Here is a 23,419-nt window from a genome sequence, read left to right as displayed (position 1 = left end):
TATGTAATCCATCGCACTTCAGCGTTACCATCGGCGAAGCTATCGACAAAATAGCGTCATCATCGTACTTCGGCTTATCAAAACGCACTTTAGCGTCAAACCATTGCGCATCAGCGTAACCATCGCGGTTTGGAGAACCCTCGCGGTTCAGAGTCCTGTATATATATATATATATATATATATATATATATATATATTGGCGTTTGTTGATGTGGTTGTTAAGTGTTTCTCGTTTCTCGTTTTTTACATAGATTAGACCGTTGGTTTTCCTGTTTGAATTGTTTTACACTAGTCATTTTGGGGCAGTTTATAGCTTGCTGTTCGGTGTGAGCCAAGGCTCCGTGTTGAAGGCCGTACTTTGACCTATTATTGTTTACGTTTTACACATTAGGACTTGGATGGAGAGTTGTCTCATTGGCGCTCATACCACATCTTCTTATATCTATATCGAGCGTAAATCATTAACTTAAGTGTGTTACATTATTTTAATGTGGTTGCATTATTTTTATCGTAATATATTTTCGTGGTTCAACACAATGTTGATATTCGGATAAAATTTGTGTGCGTTGTTTTGTCATCCATGCAAATGAAAACTTGCATTTTGTGATTCATCTAAGACCACAAAAAAGTACAATCACACAAATAATTATGAATCCCTGGTAATGAATGTTCAAAATAATTATATTTAAAGATGAATGGGTTTGTTTTTCAATCCAGTAAGGACGTATATGATTTTCTTAAAATATATATAATGTAATGTGTAAAAACAGTACTACATTGATTTTGTAAACGCATAATAATGGCGGAAAGGCATGCTACTGCCAAACTAGAGATTTTAACTCCTTCAGACAATGTTGGCCGTTCTATTTAGGCCATTTTGGTTTTATAATGCTCTGAAACGTTTTTATATCTGGCTTTTTAAAACTTTTGCTCTCGAGTGAACAACCGATGGTTATTTTAAAGACTTGTGTTGTATGAACGTTAATAGTAGCATACAGTTTATTATATACCAAAAAAAAAAAACATTCAAAATTTGCTAAGTATGAAGCATGTTTCTAATTTAACTACCATCAGAACTATGAGATCAAATATTGTCTTCAAAATGATGAGAAATCTTATCTAAAACATCATACTAAAGACGGGTTCCAACAAATCAGTCATACTCGACTGTTTCAATGGAGTTTGAACCTGAGTTTTCTATTGAAGTAACATGATTTTAACTTTCATGAGATGCTAGAGTGAATTACCCATATCTGTTGTACCCCAACATTGCACATATTACTTTAGCTTCGTTTGTGTCAAAGTCGTCATCACAAATAGTTCCCCAGGCTCCATTATGATATATCTCAACACGTCCTTCCCAAAAATAATTACCACCAACTAGCCTAACATCTGAAAAATTAATATAATAGTTATATAATGTACGATATCTTCTTTTTTTTAAATACGAAATTAATTATTATACAAGGGAATAAAAAAAAAATAAAAAAATTCTTGTGTTTATTTGAATGTAAAATCACTTGGCTTCAGTAAAGACAAATAAAAAAATAGATATTTTATGGAGTTTTCTTTTTCATGCATGATGACAATTGTTATATTGAGGCATTTGTTGTTGAACACGCTTAAATCAATTTTTAAGCCACTTTCTAAACGCTAGATTTAACATTTGATATTTTAGTAAAAACTTACTCGTATACGAAACACTAGTTTCTCCTGAAAAAAATATAACATAACGTTTGTAGATACATATATTTGTTATAAATTTAGAACTTAAAGATTTGATTGCGAAAAATATGACAACGTTTATATAGATTTTAGTGCTCTATTTGGGGCAACTTTTCAACGTTTGTGTTGGGTTTGGGGTTTTTTTTGGAACAGTCTTGTTACAGCATTTGTTTTTTTAAATCTGTTTCAGTTTTTCACTTGGTCATGAACTTAATTTAAAGACTTTAAATGTACGTACAATATCTATAAATCTGCTTTGTATAATGCCTAGAGTATGACTGGGTATCTCGTTCCACGTAAGCCTTTACACAAGTAGCTTTTTTCAAAAAGCACCCATAAAGCACAAACTGCTTACCCTTCATACTACTTTGAATCGAGTTTTTAGAGAAGATAATATTGTTTAATCTCATCTTTTGATGATGCGATTTTCCTTCTCCGACTCGTGATCACCACTGACATACTTTGGATGTCATATCATCAATTCATTAACACAGTTTTACATAAATATTCACCTAAATTTATTAGGCTATTCAAGAATAATATATTTTCTTCTTTTAAAGGACAATTTAAAATCTTAAAATAAAAACAAATGTCAACTTATAACGAAATGCATACTTGAATAGAGAGGCTTTGTAACTGACTCCTCGGTGGTAAACGAGTCTGAAATAAAAAAAAAAGTAAAATAGCAAAGATACCGAACTCCAGGAAAATTCAAAACGGAAAGTCCTTTATCAAATGGCAAAATTAAAAGCTCAAACACATCAAACGAATGGAAAACAACTGTCATATTCCTGACTTAGTACTGACATTTCCTTATTTTGAAAATGGTAGATTAAACCTGGAATGGAGAGAAGACACAGACATCAAATGCGTACTAAACTGGATGTCGATATATTTAGATTATTTTCCCTTCAACTTTATCAGGAACCGGACACTCGCAATATGATAAAGTCTTGGAAGCCATATATGTTTAATAACTTATTAACTAATTGTTTGCATTCCAGTTTGCAACAAACGTCCAAGAATACACCTGATTTATTGTTATTAATCCAATTGTGAGAACAGGGATATGAATTTCTTATACAAAAATTCAATTTAAAAGAATAGATCATCTTAAACATATTTATTTAAGCATCAAAGCGAAAACATGTGCTATGTCCAAACATGTTCTATATGATATGGATTATAATCATCAACTATCGATTATGTATCTCGACTTTAAGGTAAACTATATTGCATCAACTAATAACCTTCATTTACTGATATAAAAAAGTTTTGAATTATATTACCCTGTACAATGCTGTGTATGGAAATTAATTTATATTTCTAGATGATAACATATTCTTTGTCATAATAATAATAAAAAAAGAAACACATGTGAGTAACATTAAATTAAATGCGAACACGATGGATTATTACAGATAACACGATTTTAATCACCAAGGAAATTAGCGCTTTATTACAAATGTAATGTAACCATTTTTGAATAGAGAGACTTAAAGGGAGACGAAAGATACCATAAGGGCATTCAAACTCATACGTAGAAAATAAACTGACAAAGTCATGGCAAAAAAGGAAAAAGACCAAAAGACAAACAACGGTAACTCAAAACGCATAACTTTCAGAACTATTCTTAACATACTGAAAAAGTTACATTTAATATACTATTACGATTAATGCATCAGTACTTACCGAAGTTCAAATCTCATAAAACGAATACAAAATAAGATAGCAAACAAACATTGAACAATTTGCATCAAATCCAAAGGGGGCGAAACCGAATATGTCGACAGGGTAACTGTATCCTGTTATACATGCATTATCCGCCATGCAAATCCACAATTGATTTTCATTACTAATAGAAATTATGCAATTTGAGTTGAAGGTGCATCATTTCATCATGAAGCCAATCTTCAAAATACTCCCACATGATTTAATAATTCATGAAACAACAGTACAATAATATATTTAATCACTTTACATACCACATTCAATATATAACTTGTAAGTGCAGTAATTATTGTTTCCGAAGTTGCGTCCAGTACAATCGTCTACGCCGTTGCTATAGTAATACCCAGGACAATGAAAATCTGTAATTATAGCTGGTCGACTCTCATAGTATTTGGATATGCTGAATGCTCTACAATAATGAAGGATGAAGTATTTTAGTTTTGACGAAACTTGACGCCGAAATCTCACATGAGACCGAAAAAATACAAGTAGAATGACACATATTTAGAAATTCTGCATGCTTCACATATTTGTTAATTGCTATTGATTAATTTTTGCTCTTGCATATCAACGTATCTAATTTTCATCAGGGTTGTCTGGAAAATCTTATTAACCCATTTCTCTGACGTCAGTCTATTGTTCTGGCTGTAGATTATTTTTCAAGAATCCACTGACCATAGTATTAACTTAAGAGAACTTATATTATAACTTTAACCTTTTAACTTACGATCTTTTATCCTCTCAAAAACGAGTGGCATGTGTAGGATTCGAACCCGCGCGTATTTTCTTCGTATCAATACAGTCTTCAGTCTATGCATGATACCACTAGACCACGATGGCTGACATCAATCAATATATAAATAGTACTCTTAAAGCGCTTACTTGTCAATACATGTCATTTAACTGTATTTCTGTCTCATTGATAATTCGCTTTTGTAATCTAATGAAATATATATATCTTGGTTTGTTCATGTTTATTGAATTTGTTTTATTTTGGGTGTTATTTTTTTTTTTTAAGAAACGGGTTAAAACTACTTCTTTGACAATAAAAACAGAACAAAATCATTGCCATTATATGAAAATGAAATATATGATACTTCTACATGTTCTAGGATTAAAACAATATTTTGGTCCAGAAAAAAAAATTACAATGAAAAAAATTCATTCCGCGTACAAGGTTCGAACTTTGCACTGTTAATATCACCGTTATGACATTCGTTATCAACGACTAGACGATCACGGCTATGCACATCTTGATGGTAAGTTTATGACATCAACATAATTATTCATTGTACATCCGTAGCAAGAGCAATTCTGATGTGGATTCAGAATGCGTACCACAGAAAAAACTATTTTACTGACCGGTGAACGATATTACCAAGTGTAATAACGCTAAAATAATCTTAACTTAAATGAAACGGAAACAGTTTAAACAAAATTTAAGGTAGATGGGGTGTCTAAATTATAATCCATAGAATTTTTTAATAATTTGCCAAAATGTAGTTTATATCATGCTTTTTTGGAAAAAATAATAAAAAGAATGGGTCACGGGGCTTATTTTCACGCTACAGGTTGTGCAAAATTGACAGATTTTGTATCTAGATAATGCATGGAAAACGCAATTTTCTGCCATAAAACGAAAACTGCACCATAGAATTTTGAGATAAAACATGAGAAGATAGCTCTAATATTATACTTTCAGATAAGAAAAAGAAAAAATGGGGTCACCGGGCCCGTTTTCTTGCTACATAATAAAATATATAAATTCCTAACACATTCTATTGTAAAAGTAACAATATTTGAATTATCTGCCCTTACATTTGAGTTGCCTCCCCTTATGTGGCAAAGTTAGAAAAAATTGAATCAAACAGAAGTATTCTGTTTTTTGTAAAATACAACCATAAATATAATTAAACATGTCATTTTCTATATTAAAATGTAAATTCTAACACATGAATTACCCACTACTCTCAAAATTTGCACATTTTATTAAAGGTCTAGACCGATTATTTTCTGGTATTTCAAAATCCAAAATGGAGGAAGACACCCTATCTACCTTAAATATAATTGTTCAATTTAAATCGTAAGCACATAATTTAAATACTTTAAACAGCAATATGAATTATGAAATGGCAGATTTATGGCATATACGCTAATAATATTTAATTGACTAGGAACGACATAATGGTGTTACGATTTCATTATACCAAGTCACGTTGCTAAATATTATGTATATAAATTTTGAAGATTCTAAATTTTGGTAATTAAAATTTTTTAACTTTTCAAAACAAGATAAATAAATTCTGTATATCAATATATGTCTTTTTGAATAAATTAAATATACCAAAATCTATTTAATTTAAATAATTTGTAATGATTAAAGATTAAATGAAATATGTATATACAAAAATAAAATCTGGTATTAAAAAGGGGAGCTAACACCCCCTTTAAGTTATATTAAACTTATGTTAACTTGTCAAATGTCTAAATATAGATGCGAACCGTGTGGATATATTCATTTCCAGCTATTATAGAATAAAAAAGACAAAATACCAAACTTTTTTTATGAAATATTGTTGATTCATTGTCAAAACGTAAAACAGACAGTCGTTTTACTAGAAATGGGTTAAGCTAGAGAATTGATAAGAAGTAGTGGATTCGGAAACGATAATCAACTTGCGACTAAAGTCGCTCGTTGATTATCGTTTACGAATCCACTACTTCTTATCAATTCTCTACTACATAATTCCTAAAATTGGATTTATAATTAACATTACTTAGTAAATCATTCAAACAGTATATTTACATACGATGAGTATCCAAGAGAGCGACAAACTGAGTTGAACTGGTATGCATGTTGATTATAGTTGTGACATACATAGCCCCATTGTCCATTATAGTAAATCTGTAGAAATCCTTGACTATCGTTTGTTAGACGGAATGATAAATGACCTGTTGATCAAATAAAGCAGTATTTTATTCAAAGAAGTTAAAGTATGATATACAATCATGCAGTTTTTATAACAAAATATAAGTAACTCAACAACAACAAAATATTACCAATGAAATATATGTAACCATGTGCCTATAGGCGGCTATAATTTTGATACGGATGTACTCTAAAATAAAGCCTAAAAATTAAAATTAAAAACCTAAACCTGTTATTAGATTTAATTGATCGAATGATTAATGCTTAACCTCGCATCAGCGCAAAAGGCTTTATCGCTATGAGCATTTGATTCGAATGTCAGAAGAAATTGTGATCATCGTTGATTAATATTAATTTATCTAATATCAATTTTGTGTCCGATAGTTTCTGTACCAGATGCTCATATGTATCATCAATATGCGACAGGTTTGTTCTCAACTGTTTATTGGTTAATACTAAGTTACGACGTTATCTTTCTGTTACGTTCTCTGAGATTGCCATTATAATATCAATTAAAAAGGCAGCTATACATGATTAAATCACATTTACAAACAAATTAGTGTACCGTTAAAAGTGCCCATCAATATCGTTCTAAAAACGGAAACTGATTAACAACAGTATATACGTGTTTAGTCTGTTGATCATAATACTTTGTTTTCTTGGACTGTTGTCCGTCTTGTCATTTTTTCTTAAAAAAGAAAATTGGCGCTAGTTTTTTTTTTTATCTGATGAGTTAAACATCTTTTTAATAAACATTTTGCTGTTCTAAATCATACACAAGTATTTATGGTGTAACATAATGGTTGGAATTGTGACTTACAATTTACATACGTATCATAAAATGAAAAAAAAAAGTAAAGAATTTTATACCATGTCTTCCAAGTACGTCAGCAGTTGTAGCTCTGTCAAAGTATTGAACAGTTGTAACTTCTGTTCCTAAAATTATAACACAATTTAAAAAGGAGGTAATCAAAATAGTGTGTAAAATCAAATCAAATCAGTTCAACATCAAAGTTTCTATACATGAGTGTTTAATATACAAAATAGATCCCTTGCATTAGTATAAAATGGCAAGGGCAAAATTGAACTTCGAAATTTTGTCTAAATTAAGCAAATGAGTTGTTTGAACCTATCATCCAATTTTATATTTAGTTACAATGGGTACAAAAAATTTATAAAATACATGTAAAATAAAACCCAAGTTGATCTGCTCAATGGGCCTTTTTTTATGTACATGGTTGTGTACATGATAATCCCTTTGAGATTCTAGCTCTTCTACATGTTATGTTAATTCTGTTAAACATTAAACCAGTCCTATAAAAACTCCTTCGTCTCAAATATTTCAAATTAAAGGAGAAATGTTCTTTATTTTGACAATGGGTTCATCTGGAATCTAAAGCTTTTCTATCAAAATGTTACAAAACCCGTTAACAAGCACTATTAGTTAAGCAAAATTATTGTGTGAATGCTTTATTTTCATTTTAGTTATGGTGATGAAAAATTATCAACGTTGACATAGTTTAATGTTAAAATTTAAGACTGTATCAAGCAAAAGTACACAAATAGAATTGAGAAACATAGGCCAAAAAAATAAAGAATAGAGAATAATTGGGTGCTAAAATATTACGAATAGAGATTAATGGGCAAAATGTATATAGAATACAGAAAAATGGTTAAAAAATAAAGAATACAGAATTGAAGAACCTCCAATCCAATTTACATGTAACAACTTTGTTATATAAAACATTAAACTAGCGGATTTTATAGAAACAGTTTTCATTCAAAAAGATTTTGTAGTAACGTGCACGCGGGGTAATTGTTGACATGACGTTAATACTATGATTGTTGTGATTACAATATTTAATGAATGAAAGAGAGCGATAAATCATCATTTGCTCACTACTGGACTGCAATAAACGTATTTAAACTTTTGAATATTAGCTTATATTGTCTCCGAATGACCTTAATTCTGTCTCCGAATAACCCTCTGACGTCACGCAACAATTACATTTCAATTATGACGTCAACTTTTTAAAATTGTGATGTTAAATTGTACGGGAACTAGAGTGATTCTTAGTAATGTCGGTAAATTGGCATACAAGTTTAAATACGTCTATAACATGTATAAGATGTAATATACTTACTACCGCCTGATTTAGGATAACCTGTAATTAGACAAACATTTTTATAAGATATATGTTATTTTAGTTACAAATGAAATCAAAGTATGCTTATTGTTTCATTGGACAGTTTTAAATGAAATAACTTCAGCAATTTGAAAAACGTTGAAAACTAGTTAAGAATGATCTAAATATACACATGCAAAAATTGGTTTTTCTTTAAGAACTGCGGAACGCCTGTCGAGCGTACAAAATTTTAATACTGGTATCTGTGATGAGTTTAATTTCACCTTTATATTTAATCTTTGATGCGATTTATATTGAAGTTGCAAGAGACATTGATATACAAAAACAATAATTGTATATAGCACGATCAATGAAGAGTAAAATAACAAAAATACCGCACCTCAAGGAAAATTGAAAACAGAAAGTCCCTTTACAAATGGCAAAATCAAAAGTTCAAACACATCACACGAATGGAACAAAACTGTCATGCCCCTGACTTGTTACAGGCATTTCCTCTCACTTGTATGACAGTCACATAAAGTTCCATTATATTGACAACAATATGTGAGCAAAACAAACAGACATAATAGGTAAAAATGTCAAAAATTGGGGTACAGCAGTCAAATGATGGAAGATTTCTCTAGTCCTTTTAATGTAAATCATCTTTCTAAAGAAAAATATAAACCGGAGGAGTAGAGTATCGGTGCACTCATTATTACGAACAATAATTCTGTGTATATTGCCAATCAAATCTGGATCATATCAAATATAAATCAAACAAAGTGTAAGCGTCATTTAGAAAGCTTCAATCGATACAAAAAAGCAAGAGGTAAGCATGCAAAAAAGAATGCATATATAGGAGATATTTAGCTTGAAATATCCCCGAGTCCAGAAATGAAGTAAATAAATTGAACAATTAAATGAAAGATCTGCCTGCACAACTAACGATCCCTCCGACTATTATTTACGCATGAAGATATGATAAAAAATGTGCACTAGCGAGGTTTATTACTTTGTATATGTACATTAATAATAATGCAGTTAAATTTGAGTATGAGATCTCAACCCCGTCCCTTTTAATCTTGATCAATGGACTTACAGAATGTTGATAAAAGGAAATACAAATGTCAAATGAGATATTACTTGCTTTCCGTATTCCATGCAATTCGGTTTTGAACGTTTAATAACATGCAGGATATGATATCATCAAAACAAAATAAAACGAAGGCATGAAATCATGTTAACACAAATATACAAATCAGCAGACAAAAAAAAGCAAAAAAAAAAAAAGACAGTCACTTTAATTCATTTTAGATATAAAAAAGGATCTACTGATTTTTTAATATATCCGATAGATGAAAATGAAACAAAAAAATTGATTTCATTGTTGTTTTTTTCTTGTCATTTGTTTGAAATTCTTTTGAAGGTCTTCCGCATTAAGCTTATGTCCTTAAAACTTACAGGTCAATTAAATCGAAAATTAGCTTCTATTTAAATGGTCCAAGTTGTTGCAAACTTCAACATTAGTTTTTGAAGGGACATCTCTGATATACAATATACACCGATGATGTCTTTCCAAACTTTCCATCTACAACTGGGCAACAAAGGTCAATTGATTTTGTTACGCCATCCACAGACCATCAATTACGGCAGTAGTTAACTATGTTCAAATCACGCAAATTGACAAAGAAGACACAAATCAAAGCAACAAATAAAAAAGGAGGGAATGGCATGAACTAACAAGAGAATCTAGAGAGCCTGTGTCGCTCACCTACATCTTCAACAATGTCCACTTTTTAGTAAAACACATCATTAAAGGGGAATAATTCTATTAAAAATTAACTGACAATTTCATTCATGTTGATGTATTTGTAGATCTTATCATGCTGATCATTTTCCCCTTTAAAATTTTTATTTATCTTTATTAATTTTCAAGATAATAGAAAAAAAAAATGCCAAGAAAATGGTGAATTATCATTAAAAGGCAATAACTCCAATCACAAGTCGACTTACGATTTGGGCCATTTAACTTATTTGTAGATCATGTCATGCTGATAATTTTTGCTATTATAGGTTTCTATCTATCTATTATTGTTTTCAAGATAATAGTCAAAAACGCAAAAATTGAGAAAAATCGTCATTAACGGACTATAACTTCAATATGGTGTCGACTGACGATTTTGATCATTTCAACTTGTTTGAAGATTTTGCATTGCTGATAATATTTGTCTATAAAAATGTCTCATTACCAATAGTGTAAAAGGCTTAAAAAACAAGTTAAGAAATTACAGAAGTGAACGACTAACAAGTTCACTGACAAGTGACAAATGAATTTTTGACAAGGTTGAAAATGATCAATCAGTGGACAAGCAAAAGGTGCACGTCTAATTTAAATGTACTTACGACAAGAAACACTAGCATCTTCACCATGACCACAATTATGTCTGTTCCACCCATTTGATGAACACTGCGATATGTCGCTTTCATATCCATTGCAGTTTAAGTCATCCAACATAATTGATCCATACCCTCCACCAAATGCAGCATTTCCATATGCTGTCACGCTTCTAATTTTAATGTAAAATATTCTGATATTTCTAATTGGTGGTTATTTGATTGAATATTGCTACTCAATTCAGAACATCACGAAATTACAAAGGCAATACGCAATGACCAGTGCTTAGATTTTTAAATCAGTAAACTACTTGTGTTTATCTTTTTTTCATAAGCGTCAAAACCTTTACTCAACGAACAAATAAAACATTATCAGTTGATGTTCCTAAATAAATACAGCCATCTAGGAATAAACTCGTCTTTAATGTCTATATGAGGAGAATGTTGCGAAGTGTATTTCCTTTTTATTATTACCTTGTTTCTAGAAACCTAACAAGTAGTATAAATCAAAATTAAACGTCCTTAAAAACAGCTATTGTTTAAATATTGTGAGTAATAAACATTTCAGATATCATGGACAGACTTTAAATGACTTGTTATAGCTATACATATAAAAATAGGAAGATGTGGTATGATAGCAAATGAGATAACATTTCACCAGAGAACAAATGACGAAGATGTAAGCAACTGAAGGTCACCGTTCGACCTTCAAACATTAGCAAAACTCATACCGTGTAGTCAGTTAAAAAGGCTCCGATATAAATAAAAGTAATTAACTAACGACCTGAGCAAATCAGTCATTGACATCACCAATTAGAACAAAGCCCTTATATAATATGTTACAATGTATAAGCAATATGACGGATGACTTTTCTTTAGAATGTACTTTCTATGTACCGAGGCATACGATTCCAATCCTTTTAATGGGGTTCATAGACAGCCATGTTGTACTATACAACCATTAATATAACTATATAGCGTAAATCATCACTTTAAGTGTTACGTTTTTTAAATGAGGATGCATTATATTTTTTTTATCGTAATTAATTTTCGGGGTTTAACACACGTTGATGTTTGGATTAAATTCGTTTTCGTTGTTTTGTTATCTGTTTACATCCATGCAGATGAAAACTTGCATTTTGGCGTTTACTTACGACCACGAAATTAAATCCATCCAATAAATAATTATGAATCAATCGTGATGAGAATGTTCAAAATAAATATATTAGGGGTTGTTTTTTTTTTAATTCCAGTACGGAAATATATGATTTCCTTGATATGTAAATGTCGTGTACCAGTTGCAATTTTGTACATATTGTAACATATATATAAATATTGTGTATGTTATAACTTGTACAATGCAAAAATACAAGTATTAACATTTACAAAAATACCTCGTGCATGTTATAACATATACATAAAAACAGACCTATGAGATCAAATATTGTCTGCAAAATGATTTTAAATCGTATTTAGAACATCATACCAAAACAAAAAGGGTTCCAAATAATAAGTTATACCCGACTGTATTAAATAGAGTTGGAACCTCAGTTTTCTATTGAAAAAGAGGGACGAAAGATACCAGAGGGACAGTCAAACTCATAGATCGAAAACAAACTGACAACGCCATGGCTAAAAATAAAAAGACAAACAGACAAGTAGTAGTACAGATGACACAACATAGAAAACTAAAGACTAAGCAACACGAACCCCACCAAAAACTGGGGGTGATCTCAGGTGCTCCGGAAGGGTAAGCAGATCCTGCTCCACATGTGGCACACGTCGTGTTACTTATGTTATTACAAATCCGGTAAATAGTCTAATTCGACAAGTCACATTCGTGAAAAGGGAAGAGTATTGTAGTTACGACATAAGGAACATATCCGATATCATCTGTGAAACGGTTATTCCATAACGGTCAACCAACTCTTGATGGCGTCCGTAAAATTTACGAAGGGATGATTTCAACTTCACCATTTGGAACTCTTCGCTTAATAGCTTCCTTGTGAGCAGCAATCCTCTATCAAGGAAATCATGATAGGAAACACAAGCCCGGGAATATCGTATCAATTGGGAGATATATACTCCGTATGCAAGCGCTGCTGGAATGTTGCTACATAGAAATGGAAATTTTACAATTGGGAAGCTGAAATCATCTCTTTTGTCGTAAAGTTTTGTTTTTAACCGACCCTCATTGTCAATTTCTAGATGTAAGTCAAGATATGAGACAGACTTAACTGTATCTGTAGTATCCTTTATCTCTACTTCGATGGGATAGATTCGTTCAACATAGTCACCAAATTTTGTATTATTTAGTGAGAGAACATCATCTATATAGCGGAACGTAGAGTTGAAGGATATTGCTCACTTCTTATCTTTCTTCCTAAGAAGTTCCTGTATGAAGTCAGCCTCATAATAATAAAGAAACAAGTCGGCAAGAAGAGGGGCACAATTGGTTCCCATTGGAATTCCGACAGTCTGTTGAAAAACACGTCCTCCAAACGTAACAAATATGTTGTCAATCAAGAAATCAAGCATCTTGATAATGTCTGTTTTAGAGAATTTTTTGTTGAAATAAGAGTGATTCTTTAAAAAGTAGGATTTATCCTTCCCCAAGACAAGATACTTGTATCTACGTTCGCCATTTTTTTTAATGAAACAAAGTAATACCAACTCTTTCAATTTGTCTTTAAGTTTGGAATGGGGAATACCTTTTTAAAGTGTAGAAAAGTCAAATGTTTTAATACTATTGCAAGATGAGAGAGTCTTAGATTGTATGTACTCTAAAAGATCTTTGGAATTTTTTAGTATCCACATCTGATTCACGCCACCTCTAGAATACGCAGTTTCACAATAACTTTGGAGCCCGGCTTGAAGTTATACTAATTCAAGCTTTTATGAGAAGCTGAACTGAATTACCCATATCTGTTGTATCCCAACATTGCACATATTACTTTAGCGTCGTTTGTGTCAAAGTTGTCATCACAAATAGTTCCCCAGGCTCCATTATGATATATCTCAACACGTCCTTCCCAATTATAATTACCACCAACTAGCCTAACATCTAAAATATCATTATAATTGTAATATAATGCATGAATTTTTTTTCTAAATACTAAATTAAGAGAATAAAAAAGAAGATTTATTTTTCTTGTGTTTGTTTGATTATAAAATCACCAAGCTTAAGTAAAACAAATAAGAAATAATTATTCTAATGAGTTTAGCATAATGCACATCATCAAATTTAAGCCATTTAGTGTTAAACACGGTTAAATGATTTTTTAAACACTTTCTGAACGCTAAATTACCATTGGATAGTAAAAACTTACTTGTATATGAAACACTAGTTTCTCCTGAAAACAAGCAATAACAACATTGAACAACGCTTGCAAATACATGTTTTTGTTATAAATTAATTTTTTTACGAAAATTATGAAAACTTTTATCATGTTTCTATAGATTTTAGTGCTCTATTTAAGGCATGTTTTCAAGGTTTGTTTTGTTTTTTTTTATTATTATTGAACAGTCTTGTTTTAGCATTTATCTTTTTAAATCACTTTCAGCTTTAACTTTAACACTTGGTTATGACTTGAATTTAAAGACTTCAAATGTGCCAATAGTTTATAAATAGAAAGAAACTTAAGGATTCAGTGGTTGTCGTTAGTTTCTGTGTATCAAATTTGTTTTTCGTTCATTATTTTGTACATCAATTAGGCCCTTGGTTTTCTAGTTAGAATTATTTTACATTTGTCATATCGTGGCCTTTTACAGCTGATTATACGTATGGGTTTTGCACACGTTTGAAGGCCGTACGATGACCCATAGTTGTTAATCTCTGTGTCATTTTGTCTCTATTGGAGAGTTGTCTCATCGCCAATCATACCAAATCTTATTTATATAATATCTATAAATCTTCTTTGTATAATGCATTGCGTATGACTGGGTAATACGTTTCACATTGGCCTCAACATAAGTAGCTTTTCATTTTGCACCCGTAAAGCACAAACTGCTGACCCTTCATGCTACATTGAATGATGTTTTTAGAGGAGATAATATTGATCGATCTCATCTTTTGATGTTGTGACTGTCCTTTCCCGACTCGTGATCCCGACTGACATACTTTATTGTTGGCCATTCGTTTGATGTGTTTGAGCTTTTGATTTTGCCATTTGATTAGGGACTTTCCGTTTGGAATTTTCCTCGGAGTTCATTTTTTTGTGATTTTACTTTTTAGATGCCATATTATCCATGTATTTCTACAGTTTGGCATATATTTTTACCACAATGTATTATACTATTCAAAAGTAATATATATACTCGTCTTTTAACATGGTTAAAGGACATTGCTTGAATAAAGACAAATATTTACTTTTAACAAAATACATACCTGAATAGGAAGGCTTTGTGACTGATTCCTCAGTGGTTAACCAGTCTAAAATAAAAGAGGAGAAGACACGGAAATATAATGCATACTAAACTAGATGTCAATATGTGTAGAATTGTTTTTGTTTTCTCTCAATTTTATCAAGATCCAAACTCTTAAAAACCAACTTAGTATTTGCATGCCAGTTTACGACAAACGCCAAAGCATGCACTCGGTTTAGTTTATTTAATCCAATTGTGATAACAGGGATAAAAGTATGCACTTTGATTTATAAATGAATTTAAAAGTATAGATCATCGTTATCATTCTAATTTATAATTTAAAAAAAAAAAAGAACCTGTGCTATGTCCAAACATGTGATATTTTAGTCTTAGATGCATGATTCTTTTATTAGTTGTTATCGGATTTGAACTATCTGTCAGTTACTTCGTTTACTCTCAGATCTGTATTTCGTCATGTTAGTGTCTTCTGTAATGTGGAGATATAAGTTATATGCCACGTCCGGTCTGTGTTTCTGTTCGATGTATTTCTGCTTTGTATCGATCTGATGAGTTAAGCCCTTTTCTTTGATTTTTTTGATAGTTTTGTCTTATGCTGTATTGTTACGCCACTATCCAAGTTAAGGGGAGGATTGGCGCCTTCAAATATGTCATTGGGTCTATGGTGAAGAGTTTTCTTATTTGGCAATTATACCACATCTTCTTATTTTATATCCTTATGATATTGTTTATAATCAGCAACTTTCAATTATGTATTTCGAATTCAAGGTTAACTATATAGCATCAACTAATTACCGTAGGTTTCACGAATAACTATTACTTACTGATATACAATACTTTTGTATTATATCACCCTGTATATGCAAATTACAATATATTTCTAGATGATAATACATCTGTCTAACAATTAAAAGAAACACATATGAGTAATATAATATTGTATGCAAACACGATGGAGTAATACAGATGACAAAATTCTAATCACCAAGGAAATTTGTGATGTACCCATTGTTTTCTTAAAGAGAGTCTTAAAACAACGTTTTAAGTACAGATTAAATTTGCATCTTTCAGAGCTATTCTGTTCTGAATGAAACACATTTAATATGTTATTTGGATTAAGGCAACGTGTTTTTATTTACCTGTACATCCCTGAAAACTCACGAATCAACAGTACATGATATATTTGTTTTCGTAACATACCGCATTCAATATATAACTTGTAAGTGCAGTAAGTGTTGCCTCCAAAGTTTCGCCCAGTACAATCGTCTACGCCATTGCTATAGTAATAATCAGGACAACGGAAATCTGTTACTATAGCTGGTCCACTCTCATAGGATCTATATATGCTATATGCTCTACAGTAATAGAGAATGAAGTAATTTAATTTGAAGTGACTTGACGCAGAAATTTCACATGAGACGGTAAAAAGGACAGAATTTTAGAACTTTCGCATGCCAAACATGTCTGATAATTGCTATTGATCAATACATCTAATTTTCATCAGGATTGTAATGAATTTAAATTTATGATTAATTTTGTTTATAAAGGAAATCATTAAAAATGTATAATCATTACATACGATGGGTATCCAAGAGAGCGACAAACTGAGTTGAACTGGTATGCATGTTGATTAGTGTAACTGTGACATACATAGCCCCATTGTCCATTATAATAAATCTGTAAAAATCCTTCACTATCGTTTGTTAGGCGGAATGATATATGACCTGTTGATCAAATAGATCAGTATTTTATTCAAAAGCAATAAAGCATGATACACACTAATGTAGTTTTTAATACAATATATAAGTGACGTAATAACAACTAAATATCACCAATGAAATAGATGTAAGTATGTGTTTGTGGGCTGCTTTAATTTTGATACGGATATACTTTAAAATAAAGCCTAAGAATCAAAAATTAAAAACTCAAACCTGTTATAAGATTTCATTGATCGAATGATTATAGCTTAAAGTCGCATCAGTGAAAAAAAGGCTATATCGCAACGAGTATTTGGTTCGAATATCAGAAGAAACTGTGATCTTTGTTGTTATATTTAATTTGTGTCCCATAGTTTCTATACCAGATAACAATTCGTATAATCAATTTGCGACAGGTTTGTTTTCAACTTTTAATTGGTCTTTCTATTACGTTCTATGAGATTGCCATTGATGTAGCATTGGAGTAATCAGCTTTACGTCATTTAATCAGATGAAAAAAGAAATTAGTATACCCTTAAAAGTTGCCATCAAAATCTTCCTACAAATGGAAAAAAATTAACAGCGATATTTCGTCAGTTGATTTCAACATTTGGTTTCTTTGGACTGTGTCTGTCTTGTCATTTTACAATGTTTTAACTTTAAAAATAAAATGGCGGGATTTTTTTTTATCTGATGAGTTTAATATTTGTTCGTCTTCTTTAATTAAAATTTAGCTATTCTAGATTATAAAAAATAGTCTTTATGGTGTAATATGATGAATGGATCTGTGACTCTTACAATTTTCATTATTATGTTAAGATGAAAAAAAGTCAAGACTTTCATACCATGTCTTCCAAGTACGTCAGCGGTTGTCGCCCTGTCATTGGAATGAACAGTTGTAACTTCTGTTCCTAAAATTGGAACACAATTTAAAACACAACAAATAATTACAAATAAGGTGAAAAAATCAAATCAAATCAGTTTAACACAGTTTCTATATACATTAGTGTTTGATATACTGAATGGATCCCTAGCAAAAGTTTAGAATGGCAAAGGCTTTTTTGATCCTCAAAATTTGTCGATATTAAGCAAATAAATTGTTTTAAAGTATCTCATAATTTTATTTTTAGTTACAATGGATACAAGAAATTTATAAAATACATGTACAATAAAGCTCTGTAGTTGGTCTACTCAAATGGTGTTTTTATTGTGTAAATGGTAGTGTACATGATATATTGTTTTGCAGATTCTAGCTCATAAACGTCATTCTGCTCTTAGGTTGGGTTGTTGTCACTTTGACATTATTCCCCGTTTCCATTCTCAATTCTATGATAATTCTGTGAAACAATTCTAAGATGCGGTCTGAGTGCCAATAAGACAACTCTCCATCCAAGTCACAGAATTAACATAGAATTGAGAAAAAATTAACAACGATATTTAGTCAGTTGATTTCAACATTTGGTTTCTTTGGACTGTGTCTGTCTTGTCATTTTAACTTTAAAAAAAAAAGTGGCGGGATTTTTTTTTATCTGATGAGTTTAATATCTGTTCGTCTTTCTTTAATTAAAATTTAGCTATCTAGTAAAAAGTAAACAATTTATAGTAAACATATCAGTACTCCTTCGTCTCAAATATTTCAAAATAAAAGAGAATTTTTCTTTAATTTGACAATTGGTCTATCTGCCGGTACCACGTCAGGAATATGAAAGTTGGTATCAATTTGTTTGATGTGTTTGAGCTTTTTAATTTTGCAATTTGATAACAGACTTTCCGATTGGAATTTTACGGGATTTGAGAGTTTCGAAGTAAAGGCGGACACATTTGCATACAAGTGTAAATACGTGTATAACATGTAATATACTTACTACCTGATTTAGGGTAACCTGCAATAAGACAAAGAATTGGTGTGCATTTATTAAAGACATGTTTTACCTTCAGTTACCAAGAAATCAAAGTATGCATAACTTTTTATTGGACAGAAGCAAACATTGAGAATTTGAAAATGTTAAAAAAAGGAACGAACTAAACATGTACATGCCAGTTATTTTCTTTAAGAACTAGTTTGTAGACGAAATGCGCGTACGGCCTACAAAATTTTAATTCTGGTATATATTTTTTAGTTTATCTACACCTTTAAATTGAATCTCTGGCGAGTTTTATATGGAAGTAGCAAAAACAGTGTATACAATCATTGAAGATAACCGAAGTTTTCTCTTTTTTTTTTAATGCAAATCATATTTTTAAGAAATAATAAAACAGGATGAGCAGAGTATCAATGAAGTCGTTATTACGAGCAATTTATTTATAATTAAATATGCTTATGTTTAATGCCAATCGAAAATGGATCATATAAAAAAAAAAATCAAACGATCTGTCATCGTAATTAAAACAGACGTTACATATACAAAACACAAGAGGAAACATGCAATCTACATAACAGAAATGTGTCTGTAGATCATGTTTAGCTCTATATAGCACTGAGTTTATAAAATTACTAAATACATTAAACAAAAAAAATGAAATACCTTCCTGCAACAATATCCAAATGAAATTGACGCGTTAATATATGACAAATGACAATCACTAACGCGGTTCTATAATATCTTGATGTATAAAATTACTGGCTTGGTTAAGCTGGTGTTTTGAGGTCTCAGCCCTGTCAATCTAAGACTTGATAGATTGACTTAAAATAAGTTAATGAAAGAAAATACAAATGTCAAATGTGACATGTGTGATATAACTTGCTATTCGTCTTTCGTACAAAACGGTTTTGAGAGTTCAATAACATAAAAAATTATATCATCAGAACACTGAAGGAAAATTAGTTAAAACAAATACTAGTATACAAATAAGCAGGAAAAAAAATAAATTCTCATCAATTTAGAGAAAGGGAAATGATCTATTGAAAGATATATGATATATGGGAAATAAACATAATATTCATGGCATAGTGGAAAATTGCCAATAAATACAAACATAGCTTTGATGGCTGATTTCATCTTGTCATTTGTTCGAAATTCTATCCATCTTCTCCATTTTTAACATGATCCGAACCATGGACACGATGGAACGACCAAAATTCTTTGTGGTGATCAAACACGCCTTGCCTATCGTTTCATTAAATTGAAATATCAAACAAAGAAATAAAGAAAAAAAAATCTTTAAGTTAAAACAGTAAACTATAGATGGAAAACTGATAGGTTACTAAGACATATTAACACTATCATCAACATAGATTTAAACTGAGTTTTTTTTTCTAAGTAAATGCAATGTAATGTCATGGAGACTATTGGATTTTAAACTATAACACTCTCGTATTTTTAGTGTTACCATTAAACACCAATGTCATGAAAAAAAAAAAATTTTTTGACATTTCTACAAAAGCTCCTGACATAGCCTCTTTAAAAATACAGTATACACTTACATAATCATGATAATTGCATACAAACATGTTTAGATTTTTACATACAGATAAACACACGATATACAGAGAAAGGTCTAATAGGGAAAAAAAGAAGAAAGCAGTTACATGCATGTATGTGTGGTTGTGTCTGATTACTTAATTTAGATTATAAACATATGAATTACACAATTAATCTTTTGGTATTTATATAATGGTCAAAACTTTGTATTTTATTTTCTTCAGTTTGCTCATGCGTCAGTGTCTTGCTTCTTGCTGATATAATTTCTATGTACAATAATGTCTCTATTTTTAAACGTATAAATTTAATAACACTGTTACGCTCTTATATTAATGTACCGATTTCTATATAACTAAACGTAAAGCCATGTTTTTCTAAATATGTACTTGATACGTCTCGGAGCCATTTAGAGTCTGACATGGTATAGACAAATGTCTTCTGGAGAAGAATATAAAGAATATGCTGCCTTTACTACCTAAACAACACTATATTATATGGTCTATTGAAGATGCATACGTTGCCTTTACTGCCTAAACTACATCATAGTGAAGGGACAATGAGTTGTTATTCAAGTAGAAAATCAAAATGAAAATATGTTATGTCATAGAACATTTCCAATAGTTTCTGTCAAAAAAGAGAAACTTTTTACACTAAGTAAACTAAGAATAATCATTTAAGGTTTGTGTTGGGTTTTTGCTTTTGGCACAGTCTTGTTTTAGTATTTTTCTTATAAATCATGTTAAGCTTAACCTTTTACGCTTCGTGTCTTGAATTTAAAGACTATAAATGTGCCGATAGTTTATAAATACAGTGAAACTTAAGGGTAAGACACGTACGAACAATATCTATAAATCTGCTATGCTTATGACTGGGAATCACGTTCCATGAAATCATTAACTTAGGTAGCTTTTCAAATGGCATCCGTTAAGCACTGCTTATCCTTCTTTTTACATTGAATCAAGTTTTAGAGGAGATACTATTGATCGATCTCATCTTTTGATGTTGTAACTTTCCTTTCCCGACTGACATACATTGGATGCCATATCATCAATTTATTAACACAGTTTTCAATTGATATGCACCTAAATTTATTAGAATGTTAAAGAATAATATATTTTCCTTGAAAGAACATTTTAAATCTTGACAAAAGAGTGAAGAAAAAAATATTAACTTATAAAGAAATGCACACCTGAATCTAGAGGCCTTGTGACTGTATCCTCAGTGGTTAACGAGTCTAAAAAAGAAATTAACAAAAATACCGAACTCCAAGAAAAATTCAAAAAGGAAGTCATTTATTAAATGGCAAAATCAAAATCTCAAATACCTGAAACGAATTGAGAACAACTGCCATATTCCTGACTTGGTACATTTATTTACTCATGCGAAAAATGGTATATTAAACCTGGTGTTATAACTAGCTTAATCTCTCAAAATAGAAGAGAAGAAGACACGGAAATAATATGCATACTAAATTGGATGTCAATATGCTTAGTATTGTTTCCCTTCAATCTTTTTCAGGACTAAACACTTATGCTTAGTTCTTGGTAGCTAAATGTTCTTACTAACTTATTCTTTGCACTCCGGCTTGCAACAAACGTCAAAGCATACACCATTTGATTTGTTTTAATTATTCCAATTGTGACAAGAAGGCTATAACTATGTCTATACAAAATTTGTTTTAAACCAATAGATCATCGCAATAATTATGATTTAAATGTTTCATCAAAGCGACAACTTGTGCTATGAACAAACATGTTCTATATTATATGATTTATAATTAGCAATTGTCGATTATGTAATTCGACTTTGAGGTTTACGTACCTGTATGAAAAGGCTTTGTGACTGGTGCCACAGTGGTTGAATGGTCTGAAATGTAAAAAGGAGAGAAAACACGGAGATGAAGTGCATATTTAACTGGATGTTTTTTTCTCCAAAACACTTTTTAGTGTACCCAAAAAAACACTTTATTATGAACCGGAGACTATAAACAAGCAAAAGTATTTCAGGCCAAATATGTTAAATAACTTTGACAGGTAATAAAAAGTTGTAATTGTTTAAAAATGAGAAAGAAAATGGTGAATGTGTCAAAGAGACAACAAAAACATCAAGTAGTTGAAAAAAAAACCCAAGGCCACCAATGGGTCTTCAACACAACGAGACAATCCCGCCCCCGGGGCGTTTTTAAGCTTGCCCCTAAACAAACATATGTACTTGTACAGTAAAAATGGACGTCCTACTACACTCTGAAACATATAAATGATCTTGAATAAAAAATAAACATACAAGACTAACAATTGCCAAAAAGACAAAGAAACAAAAGCAAGTAAACATACACTGAACGGATAAACACAAAAGAAACATTGAAAACAAAAAGGCATTACAATTGTAAAAGAGATGATTTCAGCTTCCCAATTGTAAACTTTCCATTTCTATGTAGCAACATGCCAGCAGCGCCTGCATACGGAGTATATATCTCCCAATTGATACGATATTCCCGGGCTTGTATTTTCTATCATGATTTCCTTGATAGAGGATTGCTGCTCACAAGGAAGCTATTAAACCAAGAGTTCCAAATGGTGAAGTTGAAATCATTCCTTCGTAAGTTTTACGGACGCCATCACGAGTTGGTTGACCGTTATGGAATAACCGTTTCACAGATGATATCGGATATGTTCCTTATGTCGTAACTACAATACTCTTCCCTTTTCATGAATGTAACCTACCAAATTTAGACTATTTACCGGATTTGTAATTACATAAGCAACACGGCGGGTGCCACATGTGGAGCAGGATCTGCTTACCCTTCCGGAGCACCTGAGATCACCCCCAGTTTTTGGTGGGGTTCGTGTTGCTTAGACTTTAATTTTCTATGTTGTGTCATCTGTACTATTATTTGTCTGTTTGTCTTTTTATTTTGGCCATGGCGTGGTCAGTTTGTTTTCGATCTATGAGTTTGAATGTCCCTCTGGTATCTTTCGTCCCTCTTTTATATATATATAGATAAATCAATCT

General features: G+C 31.1%; 1 protein-coding gene across 1 annotated transcript; it reads right to left on the bottom strand.

Annotated features, from left to right (window-relative positions):
* Positions 1-1,243: 1,243 nt before the first annotated feature.
* Positions 1,244-20,827, bottom strand: LOC127721125 (scavenger receptor cysteine-rich domain superfamily protein-like). Its single transcript, XM_052227799.1, has 6 exons — positions 20,746-20,827; positions 17,831-17,896; positions 13,860-13,969; positions 8,526-8,550; positions 7,256-7,321; positions 1,244-1,392 (listed from the first exon to the last, which is right to left on the bottom strand). The coding sequence occupies exons 1-6, from the start codon at positions 20,825-20,827 to the stop codon at positions 1,244-1,246; spliced, it is 498 nt and encodes a 165-aa protein (XP_052083759.1).
* Between the last annotated feature and the right edge of the window lie 2,592 nt (positions 20,828-23,419).

This window comes from Mytilus californianus, unplaced genomic scaffold, assembly GCF_021869535.1.
Source record: "Mytilus californianus isolate M0D057914Y unplaced genomic scaffold, xbMytCali1.0.p SCAF_12, whole genome shotgun sequence".
NCBI lineage: Eukaryota > Metazoa > Mollusca > Bivalvia > Mytilida > Mytilidae > Mytilus > Mytilus californianus.
Note: the sequence above shows the minus strand (reverse complement) of the source record. Positions and strands in the feature narration are given on the sequence as shown.